The 13,856-nt window shown below is 47.0% G+C and overlaps 1 protein-coding gene across 1 annotated transcript in view; it reads left to right on the top strand.

Moving 5' to 3' along the window:
- Nucleotides 1-2,424, top strand: part of USP10 (ubiquitin specific peptidase 10) — a gene marked incomplete at its 5' end in the record, with an annotated part of 72,687 nt that extends 70,263 nt beyond the window's left edge. The window contains 1 exon segment of the mRNA XM_082366864.1: nucleotides 1,396-2,424. Within this exon segment, the coding sequence (XP_082222990.1) occupies nucleotides 1,396-1,583 (188 nt within the window). The 3' untranslated portion in view covers nucleotides 1,584-2,424.
- Nucleotides 2,425-13,856: the final 11,432 nt, after the last annotated feature.

The following is a 13,856-nucleotide window of genomic DNA, read 5'->3' as shown; positions in this document are numbered from 1 at the left end:
ATCGCCGTGGCCTGCAGGACTCGATGCAGCCGTGAGCTGGTGCTGGTTCCGTTGCTGGTTTCCCACCTGATGGCCCAACAGTCTTGCTGTCCCTCAGTGACCAGTCACGTTCGTCACCGGCAGGCCGGGGCCCCAGTGACCTCTGAGCCCCAGCAGAATGGCCTCCGTGCAGAGCCCGGCTGTGACCAGCCCAGGTCACTGGCTCACGGTGGATTTGGATGTCCCTACAAGTGGGAGAGCGCGCTGACGTTCAGGCTATTTATTGCCGAAATTTCGTACCAGATTGTGCCCCTCTCTCCAGGTGACTGTCCTTCATGCCACTCAACGGCAACGCACAGCTCACCCTGGCCACACTGCTGCCTCCTCCCCGGAATGTCACTGGAGGCTGTTTCCCTCACACGGGGTCAGGTCTGCTGGTGGCCGGGCCACCTCCCAGCCCCTTCTCTGCATAGAAGCGGGGGGGGGGGGGATGTGCCCTTCCACTGTCTTCAATACCGTTTCAGCATCTTCCAACAGTTATATTTGTTTTAGACCTCTGACTCAGGCTTCCTGTTTGAATTACACAATTTTAATGAACAAGTACATGGCAGGTATTTTTTTCTGTTAAAACATGGTTGTAGAAAAATTGGAAATTTTTTCTAAAAGAAAAAAAGAGCAATGACTAGCATCTGCAGGGTGACTCCACAACTGCCCACTCAGCCCAGCTAACTGCGCTGGTGACCCTCCTGGGGCAGTGCTGTCCTTGTCTCGGGTGACAAGAAAACCTCAGATTCTTGTTTTTTTCATGTAATGTAAGCATATTCTTACACCACCAAATACTTTTAATCTGGTCTGTGAAAAAATTCACCTTATTGTAATGTAATGCACTCAGCATTCTTTCTAGTGTGAATATAGGCTTTTGCATGTTTTCACTTTGTCCAAGATTGAGATACTCTGTTGAGAACAGTCTAGAAGTGGAATTGGCTGGATCAGGGCCTGATGTTTGGGCCTCGGTGTGCGTTCCCAGAGGGCCATTGGCTGATGGCTCTGCAGGGAGCGTCTCTGTGTCCTGCTTCCCAGGGGACTGTCTCCTGTATCAAGTCTTAAGGCGCTGGCGAGCCTGCCTACGGGGCTGACAGATGGGACGACCCCGTTAGTTGACATTTCTTTTATAGTTTGTGAGATATTGAGCATTTTAAATATGTTATTAAGACATAGATGTATGACTTTGTATTGTAAATTGTTGAACGGTTTTGAGTTGAAACAGCATTGCTTTGTATAATCCCACTTCTCTGTCCCACCTGCCTTGGTGCCAGGCCTTTCGTGGGACAGGCAGGCCTGTGGCGGGAGCAGGCGGGCACCTTAGGCGCTGGTGTGCGGAGCCGCTCTCACGGGCGCCCGGGCCCTCTCTTGCAGTGGTCTACCACCATGGCAGCAGCGCCACGGGCGGCCACTACACCACGGACGTCTTCCAGATCGGTCTCAACGGCTGGCTGCGCATCGACGACCAGACGGTCAAGGTGATTAACCAGTACCAGGTGGTGAAGCCCGCTGCCGAGCGCACAGCCTACCTCCTGTATTACCGCCGCGTGGACCTGCTGTAGCCGCCGCTGTGTGTGCCCGATGCTGCTTGTAGAGCACCGGCTCTCACCGACTCCCCTCCTCTCTTTAGTGGCTCTTTAGAGAGAAACTCTTTCTTCCTGTTGCAAAAATGGGCTAGAATGAAAGGAGACGCCTGGGGTTTGTGCACAACATAGTTTATGTTGACTTCTAACTTCCAAATCAAAATCATCTGGTTGAAACAGACTGTCGCTTGATTTAAGCAAATACACAAAAAACCACATTTCCGAAATAATGCCGATTCCTGAGTAAGAAGGGGAACTTGCATTTGATTCCCAGTCTAACTGCATAGTAGAATAAATCCTGCACCAGCAACAACACTTGTAAATTTGTGAAAATGAATTTTATCTTTCCTTAAAAAAATAAATTTTTTAATCCATCACACTTTCCTCCCTCACCCTTTAGTTTTTGATAAATGATAAAAATGAGCCAGTTATCAGAGAAGAAATAGTTCTTACTTCAAAAGATAAACAAACACAAAAAATAAGTTGCTGGTTCCTAATAGGAAAAATACATTTTAATAATTGTGCGATGAGAAGCTGCTTACGTACACATTGCAGATCAAATATTTGGAGTTAAGATGTCAGTCACATAGATGGGTGATTGTAACTTTATTGCCATTAAAAGATTTCAAATTGCATTCATGCTTCTGTGTACACATAATGAAAAATGGGCAAAATAATGAAGATCGATAATTCCCTGCGTCTGCTGTCTAATTCTGCTGTCTGCTCTTCTACGATGCCGCGTCTCTAATTGTACACAGTTAGTGATAGCTAGGAGTATAAAGTTGTCGCCCATCAATAAAAATCACACAGTTGGTTTAAAGCTGCGTGTGTGGTGTTTCTTTGACGGCAAATGCCTTTTCCAGTAACTGGAGTTCAAGTGGGCGAGACTGGGCTGCTGGAATTAAAATAAGCCCCTGGGGCAGCCTGACGTGTTTGTGAAAGCTGACCCAAGCCCTCAGGTGATTCTTGTTTGCTATTTCCAAAGTTATTAACTCTAGTGATTTGGATAAATGAATTTTAAAAAATCTTCAAATAGCAGAAAAGAGGAGGTAAGCGCTCTCTCCATTGTTCTGTCGCCTGCATTGCTCAGTTCAAGGCGGGGGCGGACGCGGGTCACGGCTGAGGACCTTTGTCGTTGCCTGCTACCCGCGCCTCGGGTGCCGCCTCCAGATGTGGAAAGGAAGCCTTTCGAGATGGAGGAGACGGAGAGAAGAGCCGTCGTACGTGTCAGGCCGCTCCCGGCAGCTCTCGTGCCCGTGGCACCCTGGTTCCAGAAGGCCCTGTGCAGGCCGCTCACAGCCTGTGTGCTGGGGTCCCCCGAGTAGCGGGTTTACATGGTCCAAGCCTCTCCCCCCAAGCTCTTCCGCTTACCGTCCGCTGTTGCTAATTGTAGCCGTGTGCCACTGCAGGTTCGGAGCTTACTTCTAAAATTACAGTACTGTATAGCATAGGGAACTATACTCAGTATTGTGTAATAACCTAAAGGGAAGATTATCCGAAAAAGAATATATACACATATATAACTGAATCACTGTGCTGTACACCTGAAACACAACATTGTAAATCAACTATACTTCAATAAATATATATATGTATAAAAATTTAAAAAAACGTGCAGTTCTAACGTTGCCCCCTTGGCCCGCCTGCCCTGCTGTAACCCTACTCTGATTTGCTTAGCTACTCACAAGGCATAATTAGCCTCTTATTAAAATAATGTACAATTCTTATGGAACATGTGGACTTCGGAAGCTAAATTAACTTTGGGGGATGCAGCCCACACCAGCAGTAACCCAGCCACATGTGGAATAAGGAGCCTGTTCTGAAGCCCGGCGTTGAGTTCTGCGTTGTGATCCGTGAGCCAGGTCAGGTGCGATCTGTACAAGTGGCTTATCTGTCCTGAGTATGCAGCCTGCATAAACGATGTTGGCTAAAGTGTCCCCGTGAGTCAGTGAACTCCCTGTCCAGAACAAGGCCTCTCTCAGGGATCTGTAACAAGAGCCCGGACAGACAGTGCCGTTGTTGGTACACCAGCCTGCTTCCAAGTGTTAGAACACGTCTTGTGGATTTAGATGAGGAAATTTCCCCTCAAATGTCATTTGAGGGTCTCTACATAATCATTAAATTGCTAAGTTATATATTCTGTCAAGCCCAAAATATGTTGGAAACTGAGATACTAAGGCCCTCCCTTGGAAGGTCTTGTCTCTCTCAAAAGTGGTTAGAGATGAATTAAGTGCAGTGGGGCATCCAGTGTCTTGGTGACCCTGTAACGTGTGGAGGTACTGCATTCGCTTTTTAAAATTTATTTTATTTTTGGCTGTGTTGGGTCTTCATTGCTGTACGTGGGCTTTCTCTAGTTGCGGGTGAGCGGGGGCTACTCTTCGTTGCGGGGCTCGGGCTTCTCATTGCAGTGACTTCTCTTGTTGCAGAGCACGGGCTCTAGGCGCGTGGGCTTCAGTAGTTGTGGCACGTGGGCTCAGTCGTTGCGGCTCGTGGGCTCTAGAGCACCGGCTCAGTAGTTGTGGCTCACGGGCTTAGTTGCTCCGCGGCATGTGGGATCTTCCCAGACCAGGGCTCGAACCCGTGTCCCCTGCATTGGCAGGCGGATTCTTAACCACTGTGCCACCAGGGAAGTCCTGCATTCACTCTTCAGGCTGCTGTCCCCTCTGGCTCCTCGGACTTTTAGATTCAGCTGTCTGGTAGCCCTCAGATGGCTCCTCTGTTACCCTGTACATGAGTGTGTTGTCTGAAAGAGCATGCATAACCCCACACCCCCTAACAGCGCCAATGGTATTTACGACAGATGACAGCTTCCCAGTTTTCCTGTGCTTAAGTGGAATCAGCATGCCCAGCTGCAGACAAAGAGCAAAGCTCATAAAGGGGCCGAATATATAGCAAGGAGATGGCTAACCTGGAGTTCTCGATTATCTGCATTTGGTCCCTGCAGTGATTGATTGGCCCTTGGATAGAAAATCCGATCATTCTAGCAAATCCAGTGCTTTCTAGGGTCCCAGGTGAATTGTGGGCCTATCCATGTTGTTCTTGACATTTTGAGCTAAATGTTTAGTGTTTCGTGCTGCAATTTTTAGTATTTTTATAATTCCAAGACTATTTCGTTGGCTTTAGGGTCATTTACACTAAGAACTTGGCCCATTAACCTTGGTGTTGGGGATACAAATTTAGTGATTTTCCTTCATTAGCATTTGACATGTCTTTCTCAGTGTCTTTTAAACCACTGTGAATGCTAGGGTATCGTCAGAAGTACATCACAGGGAGATTTTTCTTTACTGTGTGAAATATTGCTAACAAGACTTGGAAGTTCTCTTACACGAAGAATGTAATCAGGTTTATCTGGTTGGTGTATTGTTTGCCCCAAGCCAAGAAAGTGCACATGCCTCTTTCAGAAGGAAAGAATGAAAAATGGGTTCCATTCAGAATGAAAAACGGCGGTCCTTCCATTGTCCTGTTTGTACAGCCATGTTCAGCTGCCCGGTGGCTCAGAGAAGCTGTTTCTTTAATTTTTCATGTGGTCAGTCATGTAATCATGGTCTAATGTGTGGGTCCCATGAGTAGTAACTTTGGAATCAGCAAATGCATCATTTTATGTCTTTTCCTTAGTGGAAACTTCTGGTGATTGCTCTCATAGGCTGCTTGTACTTGACCGGGCCAACTAGTGAGAAAGCTAAGATTGCCATCAAAGTCAGTTGCTCTGGATTAACCAAATAAACCTGTGAGTTCAGTGCTGCACGGCGCTCAGCTAACTTTGCAGGAGTCGGTGTCCTGCCAGGGTGGCCACTTCACTCATGTTTCGTTAAGCTTCTCTTTGGAAGTGCTTAGTCCATCAAGAGAGACCAAAGACTTTTCTATTAGTTCTCTGGCTCAAGAAGGAAAGATACCTTGTCGACTGGCCCCGGTGAGGACAGTACCCATTACACCAATTCCCTGAGGGTCAGTGGGCTTCGAAAACATTCGGAAAAAAATCTTAGAGTTTAAAAAAAGTCTAACAAGGCCGTGTGTTAACAGCCTGCTCTACACATAATGCTATTTTTTCTTTTTAAAATCAATCACAGCAGATTGCCAAGCAGGTGTGCTTTTTCCTCATCAGATGTTTGCTCTTGCTTCCTAGGATTTTTTTTTTTTAATCTGTTATTATTCATCTTTTGGACTGACTATTCCCATCTTACTTATACCTTTTGGAGACGAATGTATTTGTTTGAAAAATGAGATTCACTTTGTAGCCTGGCTTCACCCTGTGGTGATGTTCATTCTCTTCAGAAGTAAACAAACGAACCAGTGAACAAATGCTTGGTCCCTTTTCTGATCTTTCACTCTCTTTTCTTACCTCCCCCCACCCCCAACCCCTACAAGAAAGGGTATATCATCCTGGTTAATGAGTGTGGGCTTCTTTTAGCAGATTTACAGTGTAAATTTGTTTGCCAGTTGTGCTTCCCTTTTGTTTCTCAGACATAGTCTGGTCATAATTAGGGATGACTTGCTAAGCTCTGATTTGCTGAGCACAGTAGCATTTCGTCAAGTGTCTTCTGTTGGAAACAGCTGGCAAGTAAGCTTTTAAATTAGTGGGGTTTTCTAAATGTCCATCGCCAGAGGAATGGATAAAGAAGATGTTATATGTATGTACACACACACACACACACACACACACACACACACACACACACACACACACACAATGGAGTATTACTCAGCCATAAAAAGGATGAAATAATGGCATTTGCAGCAACATGGATGGACCCAGAGATGATCGTACTAAGTGAAGTAAGCCAGACAGAGAAAGACAAAAACGTATGATATCACTTATATGTGGACTCTAAAAAGATGATACAAATTAACTTACTTACAAAAGAGAAAAAAACTCACAGACTTTGAAAACTTATGGTTACCAAAGGAGAAGGCGGGGTGGGGGGGGCATAAATTAGGACTTTGGGACTAACATACACTACTATATATAAAATAGATAATGGAGAAGGACCTACCATATAGCACAGGCAACACTACTCAATATTCTGTAATAACCTGTGTGGGAACAGAATCTGAAAAAGAATGGATATATGTATGTGTATATGTATACCTGAATCACTTTGCTGTACACCTGAAACAAACATGACATTGTAAATCAACTATATCCCAATATAAAATAAAAATTAAATTTAAAAAAATTAGTGTTTTTTTTCTTTCAGTTAAGGGGAATGTACCTGATCCTAGCTGCCGTGTGATTTAGGAAGTGTTTTGACTCTAGGACTTCACATCAATTGAGTGATACCGTCCAAGATGTTTTCATCTTCATAAACTCCATTTCCTCCCAGATCCCATTGAAGTGCGTGCTCTTTGTCTTATCTATCATGTGTTGGAAGTATTTATTGTTGGTTTTCTAACAAATAAATATTAGGGTAGCTTTGTTCATTCTATGGTATCGATCCAGTCAGATGCGTGTGTGCGTTTGAAGGGTTCCCGATCCCTTCCTGAGAAACCCCATGTCCCTGTCGGCACGTTCAGGAATCGGGTGAACCTCAACCCCGTGGGGTTTTTTTTGTCCTTTTTTGAAATTGCAGTTGGTTTTTGTTTTTTAAACATCTTCACCCATGCGGAGTGTTTTTGGTTTCAGCTGTCGGGCCCTCTGAGAGGCTTGCGTCGTGTTCGGGGTGGCCCTGGGATGCTGGGGTTGGGTCTGGTGAACCTGACCTTGAGCTCATCTGTCCTCCAAAGAAAGCAGATCTCCTTACGCATTTTATGAGCATTTGGGGATTCTCTACGTGATTGAAGAAAAAAAAATAATCCCTCTGCTTAAAAAAAAAAAAAGATTGAAGGACTCTTACGTAAGCGGGGATTTCCTGCCAGATCTGAAGATTGACTCATCCTCGTTTATTCCCTGTGGTCAGCAGTGGGCCCAGCTCTGGACTCTGGTAGCTGTCGGGCCGGATTTGCTTTCTGCTTATCTTATCACCTGCAGCTGAAAGCCGAGCACAGGAACGCTCGGTGGAGAATCAGCTGGTGCGTCCTGACCTTCTTGCGGACACCCACCCTTCACATCCGAGGCCAGCAAGGGGGTGATGCACTGATGCGAAATTTGTTCTGTGTTCGTAAAGGTGTGAATTAACTTTGCAGTGAGTAACATTCCCTTTCTAGGAAGAGTTCTCCTGTTTCTTATGGCTGCAGACCCTCCCTGCTGCGCCGGGACCACAGCTCCCGCTGCAAGGCCACTGACTCCAGTGGAGCCCTCCACCGGGGCGCTGCCGACGTGAGGCTCGTGACCTGCAGCAGATCCAGGGTTGTCGGGACCGGCGACTCACAGCAGCGTCCTCTGTGGTCACCCTTGGGGCGCTCCTGCTTGCCCCCCTCCCTAGGCACCTCCCTCCAGCTTCCCCGCCTCCCTTCCCCTCTCCGGACAGCATATTAAGGTGCTCATAATAGCTAAGAAGACGTGGGGCTTCCTACAGACCAGGCCCACTTCTGAGCTCTTCCCAGGCACTTGGCCCTCTGACAGTCCCGGGAGGACTTCCTGCCTACACCGCGCAGCTGGGGAGCTGGCATCGGCTCAAGAGTCTGCTCGGAGCCCCTGCTCTGTGCTGTGTGCAGGCACCCACCCCTCATCCCCGCGGCCTGCCCAGGTCAGTCCTGGCACTCGACAGTAAACTAGAGTGGCCAAGAGAGGCTGGTGATGCAGCAGAGAAACAGAAGGGAAATCTGGATGAACTCTCAGTGCTCTGGCATTAAAACAAAACAAAGTAGTGAAATGATTAAAAACGGGTGCGGAAGCACCCAGCCTGTGCTCCAAACTCTCCCTGTGCTAATCAGCCTGTGATCTTGGGGCGGTGGTCCAGTGTCTGAACTGGCTGGAGGTGGCACTGCCACACGGGGTCAGGGACAGGGTTAGGCCAGGTAACAGGTGTGATATCTAAGCAGAGCCTTGGGGCTCAGTGAGCCCTGGTCACCTATGTCCCTTCTGGCGTCATCACAGGGCTTGGGGCCGGGCCTCATCTCTGATAATTCGCCTTTTGAATTTTCCATCTTCTTCCTGCCTCGACCTTTGGCCCTGCTTGCCTGTCCCCTCATTTGAGTTCTGCTGTCCTGTCAGTTCTGGATGCTTCTGTTGGAGCCAGGCAGCTGGGCACTGTCTCCTGCCTGGTCAGGGCCTCCCAGGATAGGGAGATGTTTGCTGCTGGCCGAGTTTCCACTAGAAAATAGTGTGAGTGTCTGGGTAGTGGGGGGCCTGTCACCACCTGCCCCCCGGTGCCCCCTGAATCGCTCAGTAGAAAAGTTCATTCCTCCCTGTCTTCCTTTTATGCAGATGCCCACTCAGGGCTAGCTGCACACACACGCCCTGGAGTTTTCTGTTACTGTTCTTCTTTACAGCTATCATGGGACTTTTTAAAGAAAAAAGTAAGATTCTTCAGTGCACAGAAAACAGAACCAAAGACTGGTCCAACCTAAGATTTGCATCCAACCTAACGTTTGTTTTCAAAGAAAGTTTAAAAGTTCAACTCACCCACGTTTACAGCTAAGAAAACGTACACTTCATTCAATAAACACGACAAACTTGAAATCTGCTTTTATTCTGTCTGGTGACCAGTTCAGGGCACAGAAGGGATGATACTGTGGGAGAGGCAAAGGAGATGGAGGTTAAGAGGGGGAGGAAGAATGCCAGGGAGGGGGGCGCGGACCCAGGGGAGCGCGTGGGTCCGGCCTGGTCCTCCTGTGGAGACGGTGCCGACAGTGAACTCAGCACTAGCCCCCGGTCTCTACAGGGAACGGCCGGTCATCATCTCTCTTCTGGAAACAGTTTACTCCGAGCTCTGAAGGGCTCAGTATCTTCGTTTAGACCTCCCTTTTGGGTGTAAGGAGCTGTCCACCTCCTCGGCCTGTTCACTGCTCATGGCGGGTGTGTCGCCTTCTCAGGCACCCCGCTAGGTCCCTGTGCCTGAGGCTGTCCTCTGAAGCCCACATTTATTCTGACCTCTGAGTGCTTCCCTCTTGCAACCAAGTCTGTTTCAGTGTTTTTGTCCTGTTAGTCCTAACGGTGACAGTACGTAATACGATTCAAAGGGAAAATAAAAGGCACTGCAGAAAGAATAGAGTAAATGGGCAGCGGCAGCCGCCCCAAGACATCCTCACAGGGTCCGGCCTGCCCTTGCCCTGGGCTGGGTGGGTGACACCACAGCTCATGGTGTGAGCACAGCCAGTGGCTGAGCGCTCAGATCTGACCTCCTGGCCCACTGAGCAGGTGACCCCCTGGGTCTTTACACGCCCCCAGCGCTGACACCCCAAGCAGGTTTGCAGCTGGTGGAGCAGGAGGGGGTGGGCCAGGCCCTGCCCCCTTCAGTCACAGAACTGCTGGCTGCGTCTGGGTGGTTTGGAAAATATTGTGAAGGAGAACCGAGTGGCTACCGTTGAGTCTGCACGTTCACATGGTTCGTGTTTGACTTGAAGCGCCCGCAACCAAACCCTTTAATTTCACTTGAATAAAAAGTGATGCGTTGACTAAAACGCCGTGTCCTACTTAAGTGGGGCTGTGGCGAGGGCGGTGATGTCACGCTGGAGGGGACCCAGGCTGGGCGGGGCCTCGAACTGTGACTTGCACGCGGCCAGGCACTCAGGTCGAAACGGACAGCTCAGGAGCCTTTTGCATGTTTATACACCCATGTAAATGTGTAGAGCATTTCCAGGGCCTCAGGGCCCCCAAGCTCCCTAAGGGTCACCAGTACCTGACGTCCGTCATACATCACTTCTCACCCTCGGCACCGTGGCCACCTGCGTGTGGCCAGATGTCCTGTGCATTGTGGGATGTGAGCATCCTGGCCTCACCCACTGCATACCAGTTGCGACAACCAAAAATGTCACCAGACATGGCCGAATGTCCCCTGGGGACCCAAATCACCCCTAGGTGAGAACCACTGCCATAGCGAATTTGACCGCTTAGGATTTCATAGAAACAGCATCATACAGCATGTACTCCGCACCTTCTTTCACCCAAGATAATCTGCAGTTATAATCATCCCCGTGGCGGTTGGTCCCATAGCAGCATTAACACAATCCCTTTGTGTTGAAATCCCCAGGGGGCCGGGGGCGGGGGTGGGAGGCAGATTTAAGCTCGCAGAAATATATGCAGAGTGTGCCAGTTACTAAAGTATCACCGTATCCACTGGTAAATGATTCTCAAAATGATAAACTCTCATAGTCCGGATAGAAAACCCTTTTATTCCTGGTTGCTGGTGATTGAATGGTCACCTGATAAGCAAATGCCAGGGTAACCAGGTGACATTGAGTTTTCGCACAGCATCTTCCTAATCCTCGCCAAAATCTTAGGAAGGGGGCCAGCTAGGCCCGTTGATAAACGAGGAAACAAGCTTAGCTGGTGGTGGTTTGCAGTCACTGCATTCCGTCTACCGTGGAGCGCCTCCTGTCACTCCGCCTTGGAGAGATGGTCAGAAACCAGTGTCCCTGTTCTCTGGAGGAAGTTTGCATGAGTGACAGTGCTGGGATCTTGCTTTCTGGTCCCCGGGCCAGCTCACCCTGCTGCCCACAGGAGGGCGACCGGTGCATCTTGGTGGCTCCAAGCTTTAGTGGAGGGGCCAACGGCTGGTTAATCACACAACTCTGCCCCTTCCTCTCACCCATGCATTTGCCACCTTGAAAGCCAATTCCCAAAGCCCAGTGCAAAACAAAAAAAAAATAACCCCCTTCCCCAGAAAACCTGAAAGCAAATACCTTCATCCAAACATCAGTGCTTGTCTCTGTAGGTACCTGCCCCCAGTCTATTTGTGTATTCCAGTTTTTCTACACTGGGCATTTTTTACTTTCTAAATTTAGAAATATTTTCTCCTCTGTGTCTCCAAGCCTGTGTTGCCAGACCAGGTAGCTGCTGTACCCCCCCCCCCTCCCATCCCCCACTTCTCGAAGACCAAGGGTCCGGGGTTCTCTAAGGTCTGGAGTTTGGCCATGTTGCAACACCAGAGGCTTATCTTGATTCCAGTAATTAGAGAAACACATGTCAAACCAGTACCCTCTTGGAATTCAAGCACTGGTTTGAGAATTATGAAATTCAGTTGAGTGCACTCGAATGCAAGCATCTAAGTCCACGTTTGAATAAATACAGAGAGCACAAGATGTCTGGGCGCCACGGGCCGTTCTGTTGGGATGAGTTCAGCACAAACAAATCCTCAACCTGAGGGTTAAACTCTTATGTAAATGCTTATGGGTTTACAACTTCTGGGGGAAATATGCCTGGGAAAATGTCTTTGGGGTTTCATCAAACACTTGGAAAATAATCTGAAAACATTTTTCCAAACCCTAGGTAGTTCCAGCCCGGTCCTAATTGATAATAACTGTGTCTACGCGGCCTTTCTCTGTCCATTCTTAGTACCGTAAATGCCAAGGAGACCTCTGCGCTGAGAATTTATGCTGGTGCCAGTGGGGTCTGGGGATCAGGCTTCTCTGCCCAGTGTGTCTCCACCATCACAAAACAGCCTCCCCCTCCCCCAGAAATGCTCGGAACTATTACGAGAATCAGATCTTGGGTTAATTTTAACTGAATTTAATTCATTCATCAGACCATTATTTGGTACCGACTCAGTGCTAGGTTTTTCTTGTTGTTGCAGGCAGCTCATAAATGAAATGAGGCGAGAAGTTTGACAGCTCCCATCTTGAAGTGTTCACAGTCAGTGGGAGAAAGCAGGGCCTAGGCAGTGGGGTGGATAAAGCAGTGAGTGCTGGTCACAGAACAGGAGTTGGGGGCTGGGAGAGCTCAGAGGAGGGGCTGTCTGGGCAATGTGAGTTCAACCCTAGTCTTATCTATTCTAGGTCCTTTGCCTTTCCACATTGATTTTAGTATCAGTTTGCCTCTGTCTACAAAGACTCATGTTGGAATTTTGATTGGAAATGTCTTAAGCCCTAGAGATCCATTTGGGGAGAATTTACAACTGAATTGTGTCGAGTCTTCCAACCCCTAAACACGGTATGTCTCTCCATTTATTTAGGTCTTCTTTGATTTCCTTTTTTAGGATTTCTTTGATTTTTTTCATCAGCGCTTTTGATAAAACATACAAATCGTGTACAAGTTTTGTTAGATTTATACCTAATTATTTCATTCTGGGGAGCAATTGTAAATGGTATTATTTAAAAATTTTCAGCTATCATTTGTTTATTGCTGTTGAATAGAAATAGGGTTGATTTTTGTATGTTGACTTTGTATCCTGAGACCTTGATAAACTCATATAAGCTTTTATACATGCCTTAAGATTTTCTGCACAAAGATGTATGTAAATAGGGACAGTTCTATTTCTTCCTTTCAGTCTTTATGCCTGTGATTTCTTTTTCTTGCCGTATTTCATTGGCCAGACCTTCCAGTAAAATGAGGCATAAGAATGTTAAGAATATATATACTTGCCTTGGGACTTCCCTGGTGGTCCAGTGGTTAAGATTCCATGCTTCCACTGCAGGTGGCACGGGTTCAATCCCTGGTAGGGGAAGTTCCACATGCCACACGATGCGGCCAAAAAAAAAAAAAAAAAAAGAGTATATATACTTGCCTTGTGTCTGCTCCTAAGGGAAGGCAGTTCTTTCACCATTAAATATGCTAGCTGTGGGATTTTTGTAGATGTCTTTTTACCAGATTAAGGAAGTTCCTTTCTACTCTGAGGTTTTTGAGTGTTTTTAATCAAGAATGGGTGTTGAATTTTGTCAAATGTTTTTTTCTGCACCAATGCATATGATTCTGTGTTTTTTTTTCTTTAGTCTATTAATATGATGGAGTGTGTTGATTGGTTTTTTAATACTCCACCAGCCTGCATTCCTGGGATAAACACCATTTGGTCATGGTGTAGTGTATTTTTTATACATTGCTGGACTCTATTTGCTAATATTTGTTGAAGATTTTTGTGTCTGTGTTTGTGATGCACACTGGTCCATACACATTTCTTGTATTGTCTTTGTACGGTTTGGGTGTCAGAATAGTACTGGCCTCTTAAAATGAATTGGTAAATATTCCCTCCTTGTGTAGGACTGGTGTTATTTCTACTTGAAACATTTGGTAGTTTTCACTAGTAAAACCATCTGGGCCTAAAGATTTCTTTTTCAGAAAGTTTTAAACTACAAGTTCAATTACTTTAATAGATATAGGACTCCTGGATAATCTCTTTCATCTTGGGTGAGTTTTGGTCATCTGTGGCTTTTCAGGAATAGCTCTAATTCATCTAAGTTGTTGAGTTTAAGTGCAAAGAGATGCTCAAGGTGTTCTCTCAT

The sequence above is a fragment of the Balaenoptera borealis genome, assembly GCF_965194805.1.
Source record: "Balaenoptera borealis genome assembly, chromosome: 19".
NCBI lineage: Eukaryota > Metazoa > Chordata > Mammalia > Artiodactyla > Balaenopteridae > Balaenoptera > Balaenoptera borealis.
The sequence above is the reverse complement of the archived record's forward strand: the minus strand, read 5'-3'. Positions and strand labels throughout refer to the sequence as shown.